Source organism: Globicephala melas, chromosome 20 (genome assembly GCF_963455315.2).
Source record: "Globicephala melas chromosome 20, mGloMel1.2, whole genome shotgun sequence".
NCBI lineage: Eukaryota > Metazoa > Chordata > Mammalia > Artiodactyla > Delphinidae > Globicephala > Globicephala melas.
In genome coordinates this window covers 57,281,747-57,309,192 of record NC_083333.1, presented here as the reverse complement: position 1 = coordinate 57,309,192, position 27,446 = coordinate 57,281,747, and the positions used below count along the sequence as shown (strand labels likewise).

Genomic DNA, 27,446 nt, shown 5'->3' with positions numbered 1-27,446 from the left:
CCAGGGTCCCATGATCCTGAGACAATTTCCCTGTGAGAATGCACAGCACGCCTTGGACTGGTGCAATGTCACGCTGACCTCTGCTGCCACAGGCTTGCCTTACATCCGCACCCCTCCCTCCCTCCCGGCCTGACTGAGCCAGAGCCCCCAAATCAGGGGCTCCTTTAACCCCGTACTGTCTGAGCAAAGAACAGATGTCCTCAGGCAACCTACACACAGAGGCGGGGCCAATCCAAAGCTGATACCCGGGAGTTGTGCGAACAAAGAAGAGAAAGGGAAATTTCTCCCAGCATCCTCAGGAGCAGTGGATTAAATCTCCACAATCAAATTGATGTACCCTGCATCTGTGGAATACCTGAATAGACAAGGAATCATCCCAAATTGAGGTGGTCTTTGAGACCAAGATATATTATTTTTCCCCTTTTCCTCTTTTTGTGAGTGTGTATGTGTATGCTTCTGTGTGAGATGTTGTCTCTAAAGCTTTTTGCTTTCACCATTGGTCCTAGGGTTCTGTCGATCAGTTATTTGTTTGTTTGTTTGTTTTACTTTAAAAACATTTTTTTCTTAATAACTATTTTTCATTTTAATATTCGGAGCTGTGTAGATGAAAAGTCTCTTGGTGCTCCAGCCAGAAGTCAGTGCTGTGCTTCTGAGGTGGGAGAGTCAACATCAGGACACTGGTCCACAAGAGACCTCCCAGCTCCATGTAATATCAAATGGCGAAAATCTCCCAGAGATCTCCATCTCAACATCAAGACCAAGCTTCACTCAACGATCAGCAAGCTACAGTGCTGGACACGCTATGACAAACAACTATCAAGACAGTAACACAACCCCACCCATTAGCAGAGAGGCTCCCTAAAATCATAATAAGGCCACAGACACCCCAAAACACACCACCACACGTGGACCTGCCTACCAGAAAGACAAGATCCAGCCTCATCCACCAGAACACAGGCACTAGTCCCCTCCACCAGGAAGCCTATATAACACACTGAACCAACTTTCGCCACTGGGGACAGACACCAAAAACAAGGGAAACTACGAAACTACAGCCTGCAAAAAGGAGACCTCAAACACAGTAAGATAAGAAAAATAAGAAGACAGAAAACCACACAGCAGATGAAGGAGCAAGGTAAAAATCCATGAGACCTAAAAAATAAAGAGGAAATAGGCAGTCTACCTGAAAAAGAATTCAGAATAATGATAGTAAAGATGATCCAAAATCTTGGAAATAGAATAGAAAAAATGCAAGAAACATTTAACAAGGACCTAGAAGAACTAAAGATGAAACAAGCAATGATAAACAACACAATAAATGGAATTAAAAATACTCTAGAAGGGATCAATAGCAGAATAACTGAGGCAGAAGAACACATAAGTGACATGGAAGATAAAATAGTGGAAATAACTACTGCAGAGCAGAATAAAGAAAAAAGAATGAAAAGAACTGAGGACAGTCTCAGAGACCTCAGGGACACCGTTAAACACACCAACATTCGAATTATAGGGTCCCAGAGGAAGAAGAGGAAAAGAAAGGGACTGAGAAAATATTTGAAGAGACTATAGTTGAAAATTTCGCTAATATGGGAAATAGTTAATCAAGTCCAGGAAGCACAGAATCCCATACAGGATAAATCCAAGGAGAAACACGCAAAGACACGTATTAATCAAACTACCAAAAATTAAATACAAAGAAAATATATTAAAAGCAGCAAGAGAAAAACAACAAATAACACACAAGGGAATCCCCATAAGGTTAACAGCTGATCTTTCAGCAGAAACTCTGCAATCCAGAAGGGTGTGGCAGGACATATTTAAAGTGATGAAGGAGAAAAACCTACAACCAAGATTACTCTACCCAGCAAGGATCTCATTAAGATTTGACAGAGAAATTAAAACCTTTACAGACAAGCAAAAGCTGAGAGAGTGCAGCACCACCAAACCAGCTCCACAACAAATGCTAAAGGAACGACTCTAGGCAAGAAACACAAGAGAAGGAAAAGACCTACAATAATAAACACAAAAGAATTAAGAAAATGGGAATAGGAACATACACATTGATAATTACCTTAAATGTAAATGGATTAAATGCTCCCACCAAAAGACACAGGCTGGCTGAAAGGATACAAAAACAAGACCCATATATATGCTGTCTAGAAGAGACCAACTTCAGACCTAGGGACACATACAGACTGAAAGTGAGGGGATGAAAAAAGATATTCCATGCAAATGGAAATCAAAAGAAAGCTGGAGCAGCAATTCTCATATCAGACAAAATAGACTGTAAAATAAAGACTATTACAAGAGACAAAGAAGGACACTACATAATGATCAAGGAATCGATCCAAGAAGAAGAGATAACAATTGTAAATATGCAGCCAACATAGGAGCACCTCAATACATAAGGCAAATACTAACAGCCATAAAAGAGGAACTCAACCATAACACAATCACACTACAGGACTTTAACACCCCACTTTCACCAATGGACAGATCAACCAAAATGAAAATAAATAAGGAAACACAAGTTTTAAATGATACATTAAACAAGATGGACTTAATTGATATTTATTTATTGAATTTGTTGAATTGAGAATTTATTGAATTGACATTCAATCCAAAAACAACAGAATACACACTTTTCTCAAGTGCTCACGGAACATTCTCCAGGACAGATCATATCTTGGGTCACAAACCAAGCCTTGGTAAATTTGAGAAAATTGAAAACGTATCAAGTATCTTTTCCTACCACAACGCTATGAGACTAGATATCAATTACAGGAAAAGATCTGTAAAAAATACAAACACATGGAGGCTAAACAATACACTACTTAATAACGAAGTGATCACTGAAGAAATCAAAGAGGAAATCAACAAATACCTAGAAACAAATGACAAAGGAGACACAACATCCCAAAACCTATGGGATGCAGCAAAAGCAGATCTAAGAGGGAAGTTTAAAACAATACAATCCTACCTTAAGAAACAGGAAACATCTCAAATAAACAACCTAAACTTGCACCTAAAGCAATTAGAGAAAGAAGAAGAAAAAAAAACCCAAAGTTAGCAGAAGAAAAGAAATCATAAAGATCAGATCAGAAATAAATGAAAAAGAAATGAAGGAAATGATAGCAAAGATCAATAAAACTAAAAGCTGGTTCTGTGAGAAGATAAAAAAAAATTGATAAACCATTAGCCAGACTCATCAAGAAAAAAAGGGAGAAGACTCAAATCAATAGAATTAGAAATGAAAAAGGAGAAGTAACAACTGACACTACAGAAATACAAAGGATCATGAGAGATTGCTACAAACAACCCTATGCCAATAAAATGGACAACCTGGAAGAAATGGACAAATTCTTAGAAATGCACAACCTGCCGAGACTGAACCAGGAAGAAATAGAAAATATGAACAGACCAATCACAAGCACTGAAATTGAAACTGTGCTTTAAAATCTTCCAACAAACAAAAGCCCAGGACCAGATGGCTTCAGAGGCGAATTCTATCAAAATCTTCCAAAATATAGCCAAGGGAGGAACACTCCCAAACACATTCTATGAAGCCATAATCACCCTGATACCAAAACCAGACAAAGATGTCACAAAGAAAGAAAACTACAGGCCAATATCACTGATGAACATAGATTCAAAATTCCTCAACAAAATACTAGCAAACAGAAACCCACAGCACATTAAAAGGATCATACACCATGATCAAGTGGAGTTTATTCTAGGAATGCAAGGATTCTTCAATATATGCAAATCAATCAACGTGATAAACCATATTAACAAATTGAAGGTGAAAAACCATATGATCATCTCAATAGAGGCAGAGAAAGCTTTCAACAAAATTCAACACCCATTTATGGTAAAAACCCTGCAGAAAGTAGGCATAGAGGGAACTTTCCTCAACATAATAAAGGTCATATATGACAAACCCACAGCCAACATCATCCTCAATGGTGAAAAAATGAAACTATTTCCACTAAGATCAGTAACAAGACAAGGTTGCCCACTCTCACCGCTATTATTCAGCACAGTTTTGGAAGTTTTAGCCACAGCAATCAGAGAATAAGAAGAAATAAAAGGAATCCAAATCGGAAAAGAAGAAATAAACCTGTTACTGTTTGCAAAAGACATGATACTATACATAGAGAATCCTAAAAATGCTACCAGAAAACTACTAGACCTAGACCTAATCAATGAATTTGGTAAAGCAGCAGGATACAAAATTAATGCAAAGAAATCTCTGACATTCTTATACATTAATGATGAAAAATCTGAAAATGAAATTAAGAAAACACTCCCATTTACTATTGCAAGAAAAAGAATAAAATATCTAGGAATAAACCTACCTAAGGGGACAAAAGACCTGTATGCAGAAAATTATAAGACACAGATGAAAGAAATTAAAGATGATACAAATAGATGGAGAGATATACCATGTTCTTGGATTGGAAGAATCAACATTGTGAAAATGACTCTACTACCCAAAGCAATCTACAGATTCAATGCAATCCCTATGAAACTACCACTAGCATTTTTCACAGAACTAGAACAAAAAATTTCACAATTTGTATGGAAACACAAAAGACCATGAATAGCCAAAGCAATCTTGAGAACGAAAAACAGAGCTGGAGGAATAAGGCTCCCTGACTTCAGACTATACTACAAAGCTACAGTAATCAACACAGTATGGTACTGGCACAAAAACTGAAAGATATATCAATGGAACAGCATAGAAAGCCCAGAGATAAACCCATGCACATATGGTCACCTTGTTTTTGATAAAGGAGGCAGGAATGTACAGTGGAGAAAGGACAGCCTCTTCAATAAGTGGTGCTGGGATAACTGGACAGGTACATGTAAAAGTATGAGATTAGATCACTCCCTAACACCATACACAAAAATAAGCTCAAAATGGATTAAAGACCTAAATGTAAGGCCATAAATGATCAAAGTCTTAGAGGAAAACATAGGCAGAACACTCTATGACATCAATCACAGCAAGATCCTTTTTGACCCACCTCCTAGAGAAATGGAAATAAAAACAAAAATAAACAAATGGGACCTAATGAAACTTCAAAGCTTTTGCACAGCAAAGGAAACCATAAACAAGACCAAAAGAGAACCCTCAGAATGGGAGAAAATATTTGCAGATGAAGCAACTGACAAAGGATTAATTTCCAAAATTTACAAGCAGCTCATTCAGCTGAATAACAAAAAACAAACAACCCAATCCAAAAATGGGCAGAAGACCTAAATAGACATTTCTCCAAAGAAGGTATACAGACTGCCAACAAGCACATGAAAGCATGCTCAACATCATTAATCATTAGAGAAATGCAAATCAAAACTACAATGAGATATCATCTCACACCAGTCAGAATGGCCATCATCAAAAAATCTAGAAACAATAATTGCTGGTGAGGCTGTGGAGAAAAGGAACACTCTTGCACTGTTGGTGGGAATGTAAATTGATACAGCCACTCTGGAGAACAGTATGGAGGTTCCTTAGAAAACTAGAAATAGAACTACCATACGACCCAGCAATCCCACTACTGGGCATATACCCTGAGAAAACCATAATTCAAAAAGAGTCATGTACCAAAATGTTCATTGCAGCTCTATTTACAATAGCCAAGACATGGAATCAACCTAAGTGTCCATCATTGGATGAATGGATAAAGAAGATGTGGCACATATTACAATGGCATATTACTGAGCCATAAAAAGAAATGGAATTGAGTTTATGTAGGAGGTGCGTGGACCTAGAGTCTGTCATACAGAGTGAAGTAATTCAGAAAGAGAAAAACAAATACCGTATGCTACACATATATATGGAATCTAAGAAAAAAAAAAAAAAAGGGTCATGAAGTACCAAAGGGTTAGACGGGAATACAGACTCATACCTACTAGAGCACGGACTTGAGGATATGGGGAGGGGGAAGGGTAAGCTGTGACAAAGTGAGTGAGTGGCATGGACATATATACACTACCAAATATAAAATAGATAGCTAGTGGGAAGCAACCGCATAGCACAGGGAGATCAGCTAGGTGGTTTGTGACCACCTAGAGGGGTGGGATAGGGAGATTGGGAGGGAGGGAGACTCAAGAGGGAAGAGATACGGGAACATATGTATATGTATAACTGACTCACTTTGTTATAAAGCAGAAACTAACACACCATTGTAAAGCAATTATACTCCAATAAAGATGTTTAAAGAAAGAAAAAAAAAAGAAAACCACTAAGGGGAAAAAAAAAAATCACACCCCTTCCCTCCACTTCTATTCTCTCTTTCTCTCTTTCTCCTGCTATTGACAAAGAACATCACATGCCATTTCAGTAAACAAAGGATATTTCTGCCATAAAACCAGCAGCCACCACAGCTGACCCTATGGTGTACCCTGAGGGGGATTCAGAATGGAGGAAAAATGGGATAGTGGCCCTAGATAGGTAACATGCATATTAAATAAATGATTGCAATAAACTTAGACTCTTGCATCTTCCCTTACATAATAAAGCACTAAAATTATTAACTTGAGATGTCTGTTTTTGTGATTTCTTTCTTTTTTTTTTTTTTTTGCAGTATGCGGGCCTCTCACTGTTGTGGCCTCTCCCGTTGCGGAGCACAGGCTCCGGACGCGCAGGCTCAGCGGCCATGGCTCACGGGCCCAGCCACTCTGCGGCATGTGGGATCTTCGCTATTTTTGTGATTATTTTGATATTTGACTACATTTTTTTTTTTCCCAACAAAACTTCTATATATCCTGGCTCCTCCCTTACTTCTTAGGAAGATTTCCTCAGAGCTATCTGAGAGGCTGCCTTCCTGGGCAGTAGTCCAAATAAAACATAATTCTCAACTTTTAGGTTGTGCATTTTTTTCAGTCAATACTATTATCCTCCTAACGATTTGCCAGCTGATAAATCAGTAAATCCAACTCATTTGAGCCCAGACCAAATTACTAAAAACCTGATGACCCAGGTACTTTTCCTTTTATTTAAATGTTAGATGAAAAGAGGCAAATTTCAAGGAAATAAGCTTACTGAAAGTCTTGAAGGTATTAAAGACTCAGTGGTGATGGAGTTGAGTGGAGGGAGGGTTTCCCCTTCTCTGAGTAACCTTTCTCTGTTAGTAAATATTCAACATAACTCCCAATGATTTCTTGAACTCCTATACAGTGAGAATCACTGCTGGAATGTGTTGTAGTATAAGAGATTGAATATAATGAATTATAATTATCTTATAAAGAAATTATTTAATTGAATTTCATTTTCTTCTAAATGTGGGTTAACCTGTTCAGAAAAATGAAATATGACATCAAATTATAGATGTAGAAGGGAGCTTTGAAATCCTGTGTTCTGCCTCCACTCATTTGTCAGAGGGAGAAACTGAGAACCAGAAGAGTAAAAGCCTTCAGAAGAATTACAACAAGGAGCCAATATTGTGATTTAAGGTCTCTGGTGATCATATTGTTACTCTTCCAACTACCTATATAAGGATTTTAAATGAGTTGTAAAAGAAAAGAGTAGTCATCAGTTAAACAGAACACCCAACTTCAGTTATTCAGGATTATGAATGCAGTAGTCAGAAAATTCCAAGATATTATGATAGTATACGGACTAATTCCACAATAAATCTGCGATGATGAGATTTAGTCTTGTTGCCATGCCATGGGGTCCTGGAACAAAATGTGCACTCTCTGCCTAGGAAAACCAAATGGAAGTAGAGTTTGAAAAGTTCGAGTTATAAGTTACAGAAAGCTCCTTCTGTCCTTTACTCATACACTTTCAGAACTCTGTGTAATGTTCCCTCAAGGTTTACTCATTTGTAAATCAAAGACAGATTATTAGGAATGAAAAGAGAGAACTTATGGGAGGCTGCTTTCTCTGAGACCCTCTCCAAAAGTGAATCTCTAAAGGAAAACAGGAAAATGTACTTCAAGGGCTTCCCTGGTGGGAAGTCTGCCTGCCGATGCAGGGCACACAGGTTCGTGCCCCGGTCCGGGAAGATCCCACGTGCCGCGGAGCGGTTGGGCCCGTAAGCCATGGCTGCTGAGCCTGTGCGTCCAAAGCCTGTGCTCCACAACGGGAGAGGCCACAACAGTGAGAGGCCCGCATACCACACATACACACACAAACACACACACACAAATATATATATACGCATATATATATATTTTTTCAAAATGACTATTTTTTTCCTCAAACAATATGTTTTCCCAAATTTCTGAGAATGCCAAGAACAAACTTTCTCTGTTATAAATGCTGCATGCAGTCATAACAAAACCAAGAAACAAAAAAAATAATAATAATGCCTCAACAAACAAATAGCCTTTTATCACACAGCCAAGGCAGATACCATTCCTGAGAGCCACACCACCCTTGGCTTTCAGAAAAAAATCACCATGCACAAAAGTGGAAAATATACTGAGAATTATTTAGAGCTCAGTCAATAAAATGTTTTCATCATCTTGGTCAGATTTCCCCAGTTAATATTTTGTTTATAAAGTAAGCAAATGCTCTCTCATCATTAGGTTAATTAGGTCCTATTTGTTTATTTTTGTTTTTATTTCCATTACTCTAGCAGACAGGTCCAAAAAGATATTGTTATGATTTATGTCAAAGAGTGTTCTGCCTATAATTTCCTCTAAGAGTTTTATAGTGTCTGGTCTTACATTTTGGTCTTTAATCCACTTTGAGTTTATTTTTTTGTATGGTATTAGGGAGTGTTCTAATTTCATTCTTTTACATGTAGCTGACCAGTTTTCCATCACCACTTATTGAAGAGACTGTCTTTCCTCCATTGTATACTCTTGTGCCTCCTTTGCCGTAGATTGACCATAAGTGTGTGGGTTTATTTCTGGGCTTTCTATCCTGTTCCACTGATCTACAGGTCTGTTATGTGCCAGTACCATACTGTTTTCATTACTGTAGTTTTGTAGTATATTCTGAAGTCAGGGAGCCTGATTCTTCCAGCTCCACTTTTCTTTCTCAAGTTTCCTTTGGCTATTCAGGGTCATTTATGTTTCCATACAAATTTTTAAAATTTTGTTCTACTTCTGTGAAAAAATACCATTGGTAATTTGATAAGGATTGCATTGAATATGTAGATTCCCTTGGGTAGTATAGTCATTTTGACAATATTGTTTCTTCCAAACCAAGAACATGGTATATCTTTCCATCTGTTTCTGTCACCTTTGATTTTTTCATCAGCATCATACAGTTTTCATAGTATGGGTCTTTTCCCCCCTTAGATAGCATTATTCTTTCTGGATGCAATGGTAAATGAAGTTTCCTTAATTTCTCTTTCTGATGTTGCATTATTAGTGTATAGGAATGCAAGAGATTTCTGTGTGTTAATTTTGTATCCTGCAACTTTACTGAATACCTGGAGGGTAAACAACATGTTATTAAACAACAAATGGATCACTGAAGAAATCAAAGAGGAAATAAAAAACATACCTACAGACAAATGACAATGAATACAATGATCCAAAACCTATGGGACATAGTAAAAGCAGTTCTAAGAGGGAAGTTTATAACAATACAATCTTATCTCAGGAAACAAGAAAAATCTCAAATAAACCACCTAACCTTACACCTGAAGCAACTTTCACCTAAAGCAACTTACACCTAAAGCAACTAGAGAAAGAAGAAAAAACAAAACACAAAGTTACTAGAAGGAAAGAAATCATAAACATCAGAGCAGAAATAAATGAAATAGGGACTAAAATACAATAGAAAAGATAAATGAGACTAAAAGCTGGTTCTTTGAAAAGATAAACAAAATTGATAAACCTTTAGCCAGACTCACCAAGAAAAAAAGGGAGAGGACTCAAATCAATCAAATTAGAAATGAAAAAGGAGAAGACACAATTGACATCACAGAAATACAAAGGATCCTAAAAGATTACTACAAACAACTATATGCCAATAAAATGGATAACCTAAAAGAAATGAACAAATTCTTAGAAAGGTACAACTTTCCAAGACTGAACCAGGAATAAATAGAAAATAGGAACAGACCAAGTACTGATATTGAAACAGTGACTTAAAAACTTCCAACACACAAAAGTCCCGGACCAGATGGCTTCACGGGTGAATTCTTAAACATTTAGAGAAGAGTTAACACCTATCCTTCTGAAACACTTGCAAAAAACTACGGAGGAAGGAAAACTCCCAAGCTCATTTGATGAGGCCACAATCACCCTGATTACCATCATTAGGTTAATATTCTGCAATTCTACAAATCTATTCCTTTGGGTCATGCATTCTTTAAATATATACAGATTTATATATATACCCTCCCTCTTGGACCTCCGTACCACTCCCCCCATCCCATCCAGTTAGGTCACCACAGAGAACTGAGCTGAGCTCCCTGCACTATACAGCAGGTTCCCACTAGCTACCTGTTTTATGCATGTCAGTACACATACGTCAATCCCAATCCTCCAATTCAGCCCACTCGCAATTCCCCCTCCATGTTCACACGTCCGTTCCCTAGGTCTGCATCTAGATTTGTGCCCTGCAAATAGGATCATCTGTATTATTTTTCTAGATTCCACATATATTCATTCACATATGATATTTGTTTTTCTCTCTCTGACTTACTTTACTTTGTATGACAGACTCTAAGTCCAACCACTTCTCTACAAATGACACAGTTTCATTCCTTTTTATGGCTGAGTGATAATTTATTATATATATGTACCACAACTCTGTTATCCATTTATCTTTTGATGGATTTTAGGTTGCTTCCATGTCCTGGCTATTGTAAATAGTGCTGCAATGAACATTGTGATGCACATGTCTTTTCGAATTATGATTTTCTCAGGGTATGTGTCCAGTAGTGAGATTGCTGGGTCATGTGATAGTTCAAGTTTTAGTTTTTTAAGGAACCTCCATACTGTTCTCCACAGTGGCTGTATCAGTTTACATTCCCACCAACAGGGCAAGAGGGTTCCCTTTTCTCCACATCCTTTTCAGCATTTATTTTTTTGTGGATATTTTAATAATGGCCATTCTGACCAGTCTGTGGTGGGTAACTCATTGTAGTTTTGATCTGCATTTCTCTAATAATTAGTGATGTTGAGCATCTTTTCATGTGCCTCTTGGCCATCTGCATGTCTTCTTTGGAGAAATGTCTATCTAAGTTTTCTGCCCAATTTTTGATTTGGTTGTTTGGTTTTTTTTGGTATGGAGCTGCATGAGCTGTTTGTGTGTTTTGGAGATTAATACCTTGTCAGTTGCTTTATTTGCAAATATTTATGCCCATTATTTTCATCTCATTTATGGTTTTCTTTGCTGTGCCAAAGTTTTAAGTTTCATTAGGTCCCATTTCTTTATTTTTGTTTTCCTTTTCATTACTCTAGGAAGTGGGTCAAAAAAGATTTTGCTGTGATTTATGTCAAAGAGTGTTCTGCCTATGTTTTCCTTTAAGAGTTTTACAGTGTCCAGTCTTACATTTTGGTCTTAATCTATTTTGAGTTTATTTTTGTGTATGTTGTTAGGCAGTATTCTAATTTCATGCTTTTACATATAGCTGTCCAGTTTTCCCAGCACCACTTACTGAAGAAACTCTCTTTTCTCCATTGTATATTCTTGCCTACTTTGTCATAGATTAGGTGACCATAGGTGTGTGGGTTTATATCTGAGCTTTCTATCCTGTTCCATTGATCTAACTGTCTGTAATGTGCCAGTACCATATTGTCTTGATTATTGTAGCTTTGTAGTACAGTCTGAACCTGATTCCTCCAGTTCCGTTTCTCTTTCTCAAGACTTCTTTGGCTATTCAAAGTCTGTTGTGTCTCCATACACATCGTAAAATTGTTTGTCCAAATTCTGTGACAAATGCCATTGGTAATTTGATAAGGATTGCATTGAAGCTGTAGACTGCTTTGGGTAGTATAGTCATTTTCACAATATTGATTCTTACAATCCAAGAACATGGTATATCTCTCCGTCTGTTTGTGTCATCTTTGATTTCTTTCATCAGTGTCTTATAGTTTTCTGAGTAGAGTGTTTATTTGTTTTTGTTTTTTTTTTTACCTCCTTAGGTAGGTTTATTCCTCGGTATTTTATTCCTTTTGTTGCAATGGTAAATGTGATTGTTTCCTTAATTTCTCTTTCTGATCTTTTGTTGTTAATGTATAGGAATGCAAGAGATTTCTGTTCATTAATCTTGTTTCCTGCAACTTTACCAAATTCATTGATTAGCTCTAGTAGTTTTCTGGTGGCATCTTTTGGATTTTCTACCTATAGCAACATGGCATCTGCAAACAGTGAAAGTTTTATTTCTTTTACAATTTGGATTCCTTTTATTTCTTTTTCTTCTCTGATTCCCATGGCTAGGATTTCCAAAACTATGTTGAATAACAGTGCCTACCATGGACATCCTTGTCTTGCTCCTGATCTTACAGGAAATACTTTCAGTTTTTGACCATTGAGAATGATGTTTGCTGTGAGTTTGTCATATATGGACTTTCTTATGTTGAGGTAGGTTCCCTCTATGCCCACTTTCTGGAGAGTTTTTGTCATAAATGGGTGTTGAATTTTGTCAAAAGCTTTTTGTGCATTAACTGAGATGATCATATGGTTTTTATTCTTCAATTTGTTAATATCATGTATCACATTGATTGATTTGCATATATTGAAGAATCCTTGCTTACCTGGGATAAATCTCACTTGATCATTTTGTATCATCCTTTTAAAGTGTTGTTTGATTCAGTTTGCTAGCATTTTGTTGAGGATTTTGGCATCTATGTTCATCAGTGATATTGGTCTGTAATTTTCTTTTTTTTATATATATCATTGTCTTATTTTGGTATCAGGATGATGGCAGCCTCATAGAATGAGCTTGGGAGTGTTCCTTCCTTTGCAACTTTTTGTAAGAGTTTGAGACACATGGGTGTTAGCTCTTCTCTAATATTTGATAGAATTCATCTGTGAAGCCATCTGCTCTTGGACTTTCGTTTGTTGGAAGGTTTTTAATTGTAGTTTCAATTTCATTACTTGTGATTGGTCTATTTATATTTTCTATTTCTTCCTAGTTCACCCTTGGAAGTTTGTACCTTTCTAGGAATTTGTCCATTTCTTCCAGGTTGTCCTTTTTCGTGGCATAAAATTGCTTGTCTCTTATAATCCTTTGTATCCCTGTGGTGTCAGTTGTAATTTTTCTTTTTTCATTTCTAATTTTGATTGGAATCCTCTCTCTTTTTTTCTTGGAGTTGGGCTAATGGTTTATCAATTTTATTTATCTTCTCAAAGAACCAGATTTTAGTTTCATTGATTTTTGCTATTGTTTTTCTTCATTTATATTTCATTAATTTCTGGTTTGTTTTTTATGATTTCTTTCCTTCTACTAACTTTGGGTCGTGTTTGTTCTTGTCTAGTTCCTTTAGGTGTATGCTTAGTTGTTGATTTGAGACTTCTTGTTTTCTGATGTAGGATTGAATTGCTCTAAAAATCCCTCTTATGACTGCTTCTGCTGCATTCTATAGGTTTTTGGCTGTCATGTTTTCATTATCAATAGTTTCTATGTATTTTTCTATTTCCTCTTTGATTTTTTCAGTGATCTCTTGGTTATTCAGTAGCATATTGTTTAGCCTCCATGTGTTTGTGTTTTTTACAGTTTTATTTCCTGTAATTGATTTCTAATCTTATAATATTTGGGTCAGAAAAGATGCTTGATACGATTTCAATTTTCTTAACTTTACCAAGGCTTGATTTGTGACCAAACATATAATCTATCCTGGAGAATGTTTCATGTGCACTTGAGAAGAAAGTGTATTCTGCTGCTTTTGGATGGAATGCCCTATAAAGATCAATTAAGTTTTTTGGTCCATTATGTCATTTAAAGCTTTTGTTTCCTTATTTATTTTCTGTCTGAATGATCTGTCCATTGGTGTAGTTAGGGTATTAAATACCCCTCTATTATTGTGTTACTGTCAATTTCCCTGCTTATGGCAGTTGGCATTTGCCTTATGTATTGAGGTGCTCCTATGTTACATGCATAAATATTTATCATTTTTATGTCTTCTTGGATAGATCCCTTGATCATTATATAGTGTCCTTCCTTATCTCTTGTAACAGTCTTTATTTTAAAGTCTAGTTTATCTGATACGAGTATTCTACTCCAGCTTTCTTTTGATTTCCATTTGCATGGAGTATCTTTTTCCATCCCTTCACTATCAGTCTATATGTGTCCCTGGATCTGAATTGGGTCTCTTGTAGACAGCATGTATACAGGTCTTGTCTTTGTATCCATTCATCCAGTCTGTATCTTTTGGTTGGAGCATTTAATCCATTTACATTTAAGGTAATTATAAATATGTATATTCCTATTACCATTTTCTTAATTGTTTTGGGTTTGTTTTTGTAGGTCTTTTCTTCTTTTTCTGTTGTGTTTCCCACCTAGAGAAGTTCCTATATCATTTGTCGTAAAGCTGGTTTTGTGGTGTTGAATTCTCTTAGCTTTTTCATGTCTGTAAAGCTTTTGATTTCTCCATCAAATCTGAATGAGAGCTTTCCTGGGTTAAGTAATCTTGGTTGTAGGTTTTTTCCATTTCATTACTTTAAATATCTCCTGGCACAGCATTCTGGTCTGCAGAGTTCCTGCTAAAAAATCAGCTGATATCTTTATGGGGATTCCCTTGTATGTTATTTGTTGCTTTCCCCTTGCTGCTTTAATATGTTTTCAGTGAATTTAATTTTTGTTAGCTTGATTATTATGTGCCTTGGTGTGATTCTCCTTGGGTTTATCTTGTATAGGAGTCTCTGAGCTTCCTGGACGTGGGAGGCTATTTCTTTTCCCATGCTAGGGACGTTTTTGACTATAATCTCTTCAAATATTTTCTCAGATCCTTTCTCTTTCCCTTCTTCTTCTGGGACCCCTATGATTTTAATATTGGTGTGTTAAATGTTATCCCAGAGGTCTCTGAGACTGTCCTCAATTCTGTTCATTCTTCTTTCTTTATTCTGCTTCTCAGCAGTTATTTCCACTCTTCTATCTTCCACCTCATTTATTTGTTCTTCTGTCTCATTTATTCTGCTATTGATTCCTTCCTGTGTATTTTTCATTTCAGTTATTGTCTTGTGCCTCACTGTTTGTTTTTAGTTCTTCTAAGTCCTTGTTAAACATTCCTTGTATTGTCACAATCTGTGCCTCTATTCTATTTCAGAGATTTTGGATCATCTTTACTATAATTACTCTGAATTCTTTTTCAGGTAGGTTGCCTATTTCCTCTGCATTTATTTGGTCTTGTAGGTTTTGACATTGCTCTCTCATCTGTAACATATTATTTTGTCATCTCATTTTTTTTTTTGATGGGTGTGGCTGTGTTCCTGTCTTGCAGGTTGTTTGGCCTGAGCTGTCCAGCAATGGAGTTTGCTGGCAGTTGGGTTGAGCCAGGTCTTGCTGCCGAGCTGAGGACCTCCAGAGACCATACACTAATTAATATTCCCTGGGATCTGAAATTCTGTATTAGTCGAGTGGTTTGGAATTAGCAAACAAACCACAGAGCTCAGGGCTGACCCACAGTCGTGGAACCAAGACCCTGCAAGTTGCACAGCATGGCAAAAAAAAAAAAAAAAAAAGGAAACAAAAATCAACAAAAGGAGCAAAACAATATAAAAGACTAAAAAATAAAATTAAATTTTTAAAAATTAAAAAATATTAGAAAAATAACAATAAAAATCAATCAACAACAACAAAAGAGAACCACAACAGCAAAAAAAAAAAATTAAATAAAACGAAAAGCGAAATAGAATACAAAACTAATTTATAAAATAATAATTTTTTTAAATAAAAATTTTAAATTCCCTGGTGGAGGAATCAGGCTCCCCAACTTCAGACTATACTACAAAGCTACAGTAATCAAGACAGTATGGTACTGGCACAAATAAAAAAAATATAGATCAATGGAAGAGGAAAGAAAGCCCAGAGATAAACCCACACACTTATGGTCACCTTATCTTTGATAAAGGAGGCAAGAATATACAGGGGAGAAAAGACAGCCTCTTCATAAGTGGTGCTGGGAAAACTGTACAGCTATATGTAAAAGAATGAAATTAGAACACTCCCTAACACCATACACAAAAATAAACTCAAAGTGGATTAAAGACCTAAATGTAAGTCCAGACACTATCAAACTCTTTGTGTTATACACAAAAATAACACCATACACAAAAATAAAAGCAAAGTGGATTAAAGATCTAAATGTAAGGCCACACACCATAAAACTCTTAGAGGAAAACAAAGGTAGAACAGTCCATGACATAAATCACAGCAAGATCCTTTTTGAACCACCTCCTAGAGAAATGGAAACAAAAATAAACAAACGGGACCTAATGAAACTTAAAACCTTTTGCACAGCAAAGGAAACCATAAACAAGACGAAAAGACAACTCTCAGAATGGGAGAAAACATTTGCAAACAAAGCAACAGACAGGATTAATCTCCAAAATACACAAGCAGCTCATGCAGCTCAGTATCAAAAAAGCAAATAAACCAATCCAAAAATGGGCAGAAGACCTAAATAGACATTTCTCCAGAGAAGATATACAAATTGCCAACAAACACATGAAAGGATGCTCAACATCACTAGTAATTAGAGAAATGCAAATCAAAACTACAAAGGAGGTATCACCTCACATCAGTCAGAATGGCCATCATCAAAAAATCTACAAAGAGTAAATACTGGAGAGGGTGTGGAGAATAGGGAACCCTCTTGCACTGTGGGTGAGAATGTAAATTAAACAGCCACTATGGAGAAAAGTATGGAGTTTCCTAAAAAAAAAAAAAAAAAAAAGAACAACCAGAGACCTTCAAGATGGCAGAAGAGTAAGAAATGGAGACCACCTTCCTCCCCACAAATACATCAGAAATACATCTACATGTGGAAGAACTCCTACAGAACACCTACTGAATGCCAGCAGAAAAACTCAGACCTCCCAAAAGGCAAGAAACTCCCCACGTATCTGGATGGGCAAAGGAAAAAAGCAAAAACAAAGTCAAAAGAATAGGGATGGGACCTGCACCAGTGGGAGGGAGCTGTGAAGGAGGTAAGGTTTCCACACACTAGGAAGTACCTTCACAGGTGGAGACTGTGGGTGGTGGTGGGGGGAGAAGCTTTGGAGTCACAGAGGACAGCACAGCAACTGGAGTGCAGAGGGCAAAGCAGAGAGTTTACCGCATGGAGGATCGGTGCCAGCCAGCATTCACCAGCCCAAGAAGCTTGTCTGTTCACCCGCTGGGACGGGTGGAGGCTGGGAGCTGAGGCTTGGGTTTCAGAGGTCAGATCCCAGGGAGAGGGCTGGGGTTGGTTGCGTGAACACAGCCTGAAGGGAGTTAGTGTGCCACAGCTAGCCAGGAGTGTGTCCGGGAAAAGTTGTGGAACTGCCAAAGAGACAAGATACTTTTCAATGTCTCTTTGTTTTGAGGTGCATGAGGAGAGGGGATTAAGAGTGCTGCCAAAATGAGCTCCACAGATGGGTGTGAGCTGCAGCTATCAGTACGGACCCCAGAGACGGGCATGAGACACTAAGGCTGCTGCTTCAGCCACCAAGCAGTCTGTGTGCAAGCACAGGTTACTATCCACACCTCCCCTCCCAGAAGCCAGTGAAGCCTGCCACTACCAGGTTCCCGGGATCCAGGGACAACTTCTCTGGGTGAACACATGGCACACCTCAGGCTGCTGCAACATCACACCAGCCAGTGCCGCCGCAGGCTCGCCCCACATTCGGAACGCATCCCAACCCCTGGCCTGGGTGAGCCAGAGCTGCCTAATCAGCTGTTACTTTAACACATTCCTGTCTGAGCAAAGAACAGATGCCCTAAGGCAACCTACATGCAAAGGTAAAACCAAATCCAAAGCTGAATTCCAGGAGCTGTGCTAACAAACAAGAGAAAGGGAAATTTCTCCTAGCAGCCTCAGGAGCAGCTGATTAAATCTCCACAGTCAACTTGATGTACCCTGCATCTGTGCAATACCTGAATAGACAATGAATCATCCCAAATAGATGCAGTAGACATTGGGAGCAACAATATATACATATTTTTTTTCCTTTTTCTCTTTTTGTGAGTGTGTTAGTGTATGCTTGTGTGTGTGATATTGTCTGTATAGCTTTCCTTTTACCATCTGTCCGAGGGTTCTGTCTGACCTTTTTTTTTTTTTCTTACTTTTTAGTATAGTTTTTAGCACTTATGATCATTGGTGGATTTGTTTATTTGGTTTGGTTTCTCCCTTCTTTCTTTTTAATTTTTATTATTCTTTTAATTATTTTAATTTTTAATAATTATTTTTTTTAATTTTTTCTTTTAACAACTTTATTATTTTCTTTCTTTCCTTCTTCCTTCCTTTCTTTCCTTTCTTTTTCTTTCTTTCTTTCTTTCTCTCTCTCTCTCTCTCTCTCTCTCTCTCTCCCCCTCTCCCCCTCACCCCCTCTCCCCCACCCCTCTCTTTTCTTCTGAGCCATGTGGCTGACAGGTCTTGGTGCTCTGGCCAGGTATCAGGCCTGTGACTCTGAGGTGGGAGAGCCCAGTTCAGCACATTGGTCCACCAAAGGCCCCAAATCTACATATAATATCAAATGGAGAAAACCTCCCAGAGATCTCCATATCAACACCAAGACCTAGCTACACTCAACGACCAGTAAGCTACAGTCATGGACACCCATTGCCAAACAACTAGCAATACAGGAACACAATCCCACCCCCATTAGCAGAGAGGCAGCCTAAAATCATAATAAGGCCACAGACACCCCACTACACACCACCAGACATGGACCTGCCCACCAGATAGACAAGATCCAGCCTCATCCACCAGAACACAAGTACTAGTCCCCTGCACCAGGGAGCCTACACAGCCCACTGAAACAACCTTAGCCACTGGGGGCGGAAACCAAAAACAGTGGGAACTACAAACTTGCAGCCTGCGAAAAGGAGAACCCAAAGACAGTAAATTAAGCAAAATGAGAAGACAGAGAAAGCCACAGCAGATGAAGCAGAAAGGAAAAAACTCACCAGACCAAACAAATGAAGAGGAAATCGGCAGTATACCTGAAAAAGAATTCAAAATAATAATAGTAAAGATTCAAAATCTTGGAAATAGAATAGAGTAAATACAAGAAACGTTGGACAAGGACCTAGAAGAACAAAAGAGCAAACAAGCAATGATGAAAAACACAATAAATGAAATTAAAAAGATTCTAGAAGGAATCATAGCAGAATAACTGAGGCAGAAAAACAGATAAGTGACCTGGAAGATAAAATAGAGAAATAACTACTGAAGAGAAGAATAAAGAAAAATGAATTAAAAGAATTGAGGGCAGTCTCAGGGACCTCTGGACAACATTAAATACACCAACATTCGAATTATAGGGGTCCCAGAAGAAGAAGGGAAAAAGAAAGGGACTGAGAAAATATTTGAAGAGACTATAATTGAAAATTTCCCTAATATGGGAAAGGAAATATTCAATCAAGCCCAGAAAGCACAGAGAGTCCCATACAGGATAAATCCAAGGAGAAAAATGCCAAGACACAAATTACTCAAACTATCAAAATCTAAATACAAAGAAAAAAATATTCAAAGAAGCAAGGGAACAGCAACAAATAACATACAAGAGAATCCCCCTAGGGTTAACATCTGATCTTGCAGCAGAAACTCTGCAAGCCAGAAGGGAATGGCAGGACATATTTAAAGTGATGAAGGGGAAAAGCCTACAAGCCAAATTACTCTACCCAGTGAGAATCTCATCCAAATTTGATGGAGAAATTAAAATCTTTACAGAAAAGCAAAAGCTAAGAGAATTCAGCACCACCAAACCAGCTGTACAACAAATGATAAAGGAACTTCTCTAGGATGGAAACACAAGAGAAGGGAAAGATATACAATAAAAACCCCAAAACAATTAAGAAAACGGTAATAGGAACATACATATTGATAATTACCTTAAATGTAAATGGATTAAATGCTCCAACAAGAAGACATAGACTGGCTGAATAGATACAAAAACAAGACCTGTACATATGCTGTATAAAAGAGACCCACTTCAGACCTATGGACACATACAGACTGAAAGATAGGGGATGGAAAAACACATTCGATACAAATGGAAATCAAAAGAAAGCTGGAGTAGCAATTCTCGTATCAGACAAAATAGACTTTAAAATAAAGACTATTGCAAGAGACAAAGAAGTACACTACATAATGATCAAGGGATCAATCCAAAAAGAATATATAAAATTGTAAATATTCATGCACCCAATATAGGAGCACCTCAATACATAAAGCAAATACTAATAGCCATAAAAGGGGAAATCAACAGTAACACAATCATATTACAGGACTTTAACACCCCACTTTCACCAATGGACAGATCTTCCAAAATGAAAATACATAAGGAAACACAAGCTTTAAAGGATACATTAAAAAAGATGGACTTAATTGATATTTATAGGACATTCCACCCAAAAACAACATAATACAGTTTCTTCTCAGGTGCTCATGGAACTTTCTCCAGGATAGATCATATCTTGGGTCACAAATGAAGCCTTGGTAAATTTAAGAAAGTTGAAATTGTATCTAGTTTCCAACCAAAATGCTATGAGACTAGATATCAATTACAGGAAAAAAATCAAAAATCAATATAAACACATGGAGGCTAAACAATACACTACTAGATAACCAAGAGATCACTGAAGAAATCAAAGAGAAATTCAAAAAATACCCAGAAACAAATGACAATGAAAACACAATGACACAAAATCAATGGGATGCAGCAAAAGCAGGTCTAAGAGGGAAGTTTATAGCAATCCTACCTTAAGAAACAAGAAACATCTCAAAAAAACAATCTAACCTTACACCTAAAGCAATTAGAGACAGAAGAAAAACAAACAAACAAACGTTATCAGAAGGAAAGAAATCATAAAGATCAGATCAGAAACAAATGAAAAAGAAATGAAAGAAACAAAAGTGAAGCTCAATAAAAGTAAAAGCTGGTTCTTTGAGAAAATACACAAAATTGATAAACCATTAGCCAGACTCATCAAGAAAAAAATGAAGAAGACTTAAATCAGTATAATTAGAAATAGAAAAGCAGAAGTAACAACTGACACTGCAGAAATACAAAAGATCATGAGAGCTTACTACAAGCAACTATATGCCAATATAATGGACAAGCTGGAAGAAATGGACAAATTCTTAGATATGCACAACCTTCTGAGACTGAACCAGGAAGAAATATGAACAGACCAATCACAAGCATTGAAATTGAAACTATGGTTTAAAATCTTGCAAAAAACAAAAGCCCAGGACCAGATGGCTTCACAGGAGAATTCTATCAAACATTTAGAGAAGAGCTAACACCTATCCTTATCAAACTCTTCCAAAATACAGCAGAGAGTGGAACACTCCCAAACTCATTCTACAAGGCCACAATCACCCTGATTCCAAAACCAAACAAAGATGTCACAATAAAAGAAAACTACAGGCCAATACCACTGATGAACATAGATGTAAAAATTCTCAACAAAATACAAGCAAACAGAATCCAACTGCACATTAAAAGGATCATACACCATGATCAAGTGGGGTTTATCCCACAAATGCAGGGATTCTTCAATATATGCAAATCAATAAATGTGATACACCATATTAACAAAATGAAGGACAAAAATCATATGATCATCTCAATTGATGCAGAGAAAGCTTCTGACAAAATTCAGCATCCAATTATGATAAAAACCCTCCAGAAAGTAGGCATAGAGGGAACCTATCTCAAGATAATAAAGGCCATATATGACAAACCCACAGCCAACATCATTCTTAATGGTGAAAACCTGAAACCATTTCCTCTAAGATCAGTGTCAAGACAAGATTGCCCACTCTCACTAGTATTATTCAACATAGTTCTGGAAGTTTTAGCCCCAGCAATCAGAGGAGAAAAGGAAATAAAAGGCATAAAAATCAGAAAAGAAGTAAAGCTGTCACTGTTTGCAGATGACATGATACTCTACATAGAGAATCCTAAAGATGCTACCAGAAAACTACTAGAGCTAATCAATGAATTTGGTAAAGTAGCAGGACACAAAATTAATGCATAGAAATCTTTTGCATTCCTACACTTTAATGAAGAAAAATTTGAAAGGGAAATTAAGGAAACACACCCATTTACCATAGCAACAAAAAGAATAAAATATCTAGGAATAAACCTACCTAAGGAGACAAAAGACCTGTATGCAGAAAACTATAAGACACTGACGAAAGAAATTAAAGATGACACAGACAGATGGAAAGATATACCATGTTCTTGGATTGGAAGAATCAACATTATGAAAATGACTATACTATCCAAAGCAATCTAAAGATTCAGTGCAATCTCTATCAAACTTCCACTGTCATTTTTCACAGAAATAGAACAAAAAATTTAACAATTTGTATGGAAACACAAAAGATCCCGATAGCCAAAGCACTCTTGAGAAAGAGAAACAGAGCTGGAGGAATCAGGCTCCCAGACTTCAGATTATACTACAAAGCTACAGTAATCAAGAGAGTATGGTACTGGCACAAAAACAAAAATATAGATCAGTGGAACAGGATAGAAAACCTTGAGATAACCCTACACACCTATGGTCACTTTATTTTTGATAAAGGAGGCAAGAATATACAAGGGAGAAAACACTGCCTCTTCAATAAGTGGCGCTGCGAAAACTGGAAAGATACATGTAAAAGAATGAAATAAGAACACTCATTAACACTATACACAAAAATAAACTCAGAATACATTAAAGACCTAAATATAAGGTCAGACACTATAAAACTCTTAGAGGAAAACATAGGCAGTACATTCTATGACATAAAGCACAGCAAGATCCTTTTTGACCCACCTCCTAGAGAGATGGAAATAAAAACAAAAATTAAGAAATGGGAACTAATGAAACTTAAAAGCTTTTGCACAGCAATGGAAACCATAAACAAGATGAAAAGACAACCCTCAGAATGGGAGAAAATATTTGCAAATGAAGCAACTGACAAATGATTAATCTCCAAGACTTACAAGCAGCTCATGCAGCTCCATATCAATAAAGCAAACAACCCGATCCATAAATGGGCAGAAGACCTAAATAGGCATTTCTCCAAAGAAGATATACAAATTGCTAAGAAATACATGAAAGAATGCTCAACATCACTAATCATTAGAGAAATGCAAATCAAAACTACATTGAGGTATCACCTCACACTGGTCAGAATGGCCATCATAAAATCTACAAACAATAAATGCCTGAGAGGGTGTGGAGAAAAGGAAACCCTCCTGCACTGCCGGTGGGAATGTAAATTGATACAGCCACTATGGAGAACAGTATGGAAGTTCCTTAAAAATGTAAAAATAGAACTACCATATGACCTAGCAATCCCACTGCTGGGCATATACACTGAGAAAACCATAATTCAAAAAGAGTAATGTAGCACAATGTTCATTGCAGCTCTATTTACAATAGCCAGGACATGGAAGCAACCTAAGTGTCCATCAACAGATCAGTGGATAAAGAAGATGTGGTACATATACACAATAGAATATTACTCAGACATAAAAAGAAACGAAATTGAGGTATTTGTAGTGAGGTGGTTGGACTTAGAGTGTGTCATACAGAGTGAAGTAGGTCAGAAAGAGAAAAACAAATACCATATGCTAACACATATATATGGAATCTAAAAAAAAAAAGGTTATGAAGAACCTACGGGTAAGATGGGAGTAAAGATGAAGACCTACTAGAGAATGGACTTGAGGACATGGGGAGGAGGAAGGGTAAGCTGGGACAAAGTGAGAGAGTGGCATGTATATATATACACTACCAAATGTAAAACCGATAGCTAGTGGGAAGCAGCCAAATAGCACGGCGAGATCAGTTTGCTGCTTTGTGATCACCCAGAGGGTTGGGATAGGGAGGGTGGGAGGGAGGGACATGCAAGAGGGAAGAGATATGGGGATATATGTATATGTATAACTGATTCACTTTGTTATAAAGCAGAAACTAACATACCATTTTAAAGCAATTATACTCCAATAAAGATGTTTTAAAAACACCCATAAAACCATATATCTCACTTTTGCCAAGAAGCACACACTAATTCAGTACTAAATTAATTACTCTCCTGGACTGGGTTTTGGTATATTTACTTCCATTCCCTCTTTTTCTCTCCAGTCCCCAAACTCTGACCCTGTTTCCATTTGACAAATATTTTTTATATATGCCTCTTGCTACATCAAGACCATGTTGGATGCAGGTAAGGGAACAACACAAAAAATCTGGAAAGTGTTAGAAAGAGAATAATCAGAGTCAGAAAACTTTGGTACAATCTACACTTCCTTTTGTTAACTGCCTGATCTTGAGCAAACCATTTAATTTATTGAACCTTTGCCTCCTCACCTGTAAAACCAAGATGCCATGACTTATCTCACAAGCATTGTTAATATCTGACAGGATAATGCTTGTGAAATGTACAAGGAAGCATGGTGATAAGGAAATGTACAAGGAAGCATGGTGATAAGGTTCACCTGGCTGCCAATATAGGGGCACAGGAGCTGAGGTTAATGAAGAAGCAGGTCTGAGGGTCACCCCCCCAACAGACTTGAGGACTTCATTGATCTCTATCCATCACATTTTCTCTGACCTGCATTTCCTTTTTGAACTTGGTGGGTATTCCCCCTAAAGAAAACAGAGCTCCTGCTGTCAGGAATCAAGGACTCAGCAAGAAGCCTGTGAAAGTGTCTTATGAGGCTTAGCTGTGTAATGACTAGAAGTCTCAGAACCCCAGGTCTACCTTTTTCTGTCCACTCTTAGGGAAAAAGTTCCAGGCCACCCCAGTGAACAAGCTTCCAATAGAATCTAACTGATGCTCCTATTCTCCACCTCCTTAACTTCCATGATAATTTGTTCCCCTTAATTTTTAAAATTTATTATATGTTGTAAAATACCAAAAAGATCAGGCAATAATATACACCAATGTCTCCCTCACACTTTTGGAAGAGAAGTTGACATGCTAAATGTGCCAGGATCTCCTTCTTTAAAAAATAAAAATAGGGGCTTCCCTGGTGGCGCAGTGGTTGAGAGTCCGCCTGCCAATGCAGGGGACATGGTTCGTGCCCCTGTCCAGCAAGAAGATCCCACATGCCACGGAGCGGCTGGGCCCATGAGCCGTGGCTGCTGAGCCTGCGCGTCTGGAGCCTGTGCTCCAGTGAGAGGCCCGCGTACTGCAAAAATAATAATAATAATAAAATAAAAAAATATAAATAAATATTACAGGTAGAGCTGAAGTTCTACTCCCCATCCTTCTCCTTATCACGCCCTCCCTTGAGGTACCTCACTTCTAGAGGTGGAATAAATCATTGGCATGCATCATTTTGGTTTTGTACCCATAATCCCCATAAATTATTGTTTAGGGCATGGTTAAAGTTATGTGAAATGTATTTAGCCATATCCATACTTTTCAGCTTGCTTTTCTCCTTTATCATATTGCAGACTCAATTCATTTTAACTGCTGTGTAGTATACCCTTATAAATTATCATTGATTCATCCATTCCTCTACTAATAAATAGTTGGAGTCCACCACTTTTTTTTAGCCATTTCAAATTGTGCTGCAATGAAGATTCTTGTGTAGATCTCATTGTTTATGCACTAAGATATCTAAGTTTTTTTTAAAAAATCTAGAATGGATGCCTAAAAGTAGAATTGCTGAATTATAGAATATGTCTATCTTGAAATAAATTAGATCTTTCTAAAGTGGTTATAACAGTTTAAACCACCATACCCTATACCCACAGCTGGTGCAATCAGATTTTAAAATATGTGCATATGATGTTTTTGAAATGGTAAGCTTCTGCAATTTTAATTTCCCCTGAATCCCAGTGAGGCTGAGCAAATTTTTCAGATATTTATGGCTATTTGAGTTTCACCATCTATAAACAGGCTTGTTTATACAGTTTATACAGCAAATGGTTTATTAGATTATTTGAATATTTTTGGTACCAACGAATTTGACTCCTGCCAGAGAAGCTCAATCTATTTTCTTATACTTTCTTAACAGAAGTCTCTTCTTTAAGGTTAAACCCAAATCTTCACTGTTATTTCCACCCAGTACACTGTTTTTTCATTCTAAGATGACAAAGAATAAGTCTGACCTTATGACTGCTTTACATATTCACTTGTTTATCTGTTTGTTCATTCATTCACTTTAGCAAACGTTAATTGAGTATTCACTGAGGTCAGGAATAAGACATAGGTTATGCAATCAAGGAGATATGGTTTAGTAGGGGAGACAGACATTGAATCAACTAATAACACAATAACATGACAAGCCCAATAATAGTGGTATGTACAGGAAACAAATGACAGAAAGAGAATGATTTCAAAAAATATTTACTATTTCACCACACCATTTATTAAAATATTGATGTTTATATAAAAATTATTTGTGATAAAAAGCCATTGCCACAAGCCCCTTCTTTATCTCCTCTCCCCCAATCACCTGGCTACCCTGACCCCTTCCAGGGATAGTTCCCCAATATCTCTATACTAATTGAAGGAGTGACATTAGTGAAGTATGCTCTAGGACCCTGCTCCTGTGCTAGAGTCGACCTGTTTTGAATGGTTGGTGCCCAGGCCTACTCTAACATATTTTGACTATCTCCTCTGGAAGGGGGCTACCTTCACTTGCGACCTGGTTTCAGGTATTTTCACCACCCCAGTTACTCTCTTTCAGGCTTGTCTTTTCTTTTTTTTAATTGAAGTATAGTTTATTTAAAACACTGTATTAGTTTCAGGTGTACAGCATGGTGATTCTATTTATTTGCAGATTATATTCCATTATAGGTTATTACAAGATACTGTATATAATTCCCTGTGTTATACAGTAAATCCTTGTTGCTTATCTATTTTATGTATAGTAGTTTGTATTTGTCAGTCCCATTTGTCCTTCCCCCCACCCCTTTGGTAACCATAAGTTTGTTTTCTATGTCTGTGAGTCTGTTTCTGTTTTGTATATAGATTCATATGTATTATTTTTTAGATTTCACATATAAGTGGTATCATATAGTATTTGTCTTTCTCTATCTGACATTTCACTGAACACAATATTCTCTAGGTCCATCCACATTGCTGAAAATGGAAATATTTCATTCTTTTTTATAGCTGAGTAATATTCCATTATATATATATATACACACATATATATACACACATACATATATATATATGTATATATATACACTCACATGTTCTTATGCTAATCATCTGTTGATAGGCAGCAGGTTTGTCTTTATCCCTCATAAATTATAGCACCCAAAACAATACGTAGGTTTATGAGGAAATGTTCTAAGCACAATGCTTGTCATATATTACTGTGTGTATGAAACACCTAAGGATCTTGTTAAAATGTAGAT

General features: G+C 37.1%; 1 protein-coding gene across 7 annotated transcripts in view; it reads right to left on the bottom strand.

The window, feature by feature from the left end:
* CA10 (carbonic anhydrase 10) overlaps positions 1-27,446 on the bottom strand; it is a 638,759-nt gene that overhangs the window by 523,331 nt on the left and 87,982 nt on the right. For 4 of the 7 annotated variants that reach the window (XM_060289949.1, XM_060289948.1, XM_060289954.1 and 1 more), the window contains one exon: positions 19,029-19,064. The exons of the other annotated variants lie outside the window; for them this stretch is intronic. In XM_060289949.1, the coding sequence (XP_060145932.1) occupies positions 19,029-19,064 (36 nt within the window). The remainder of the gene's footprint in view (positions 1-19,028; positions 19,065-27,446) is intronic. 7 annotated transcript variants of the gene reach the window in all.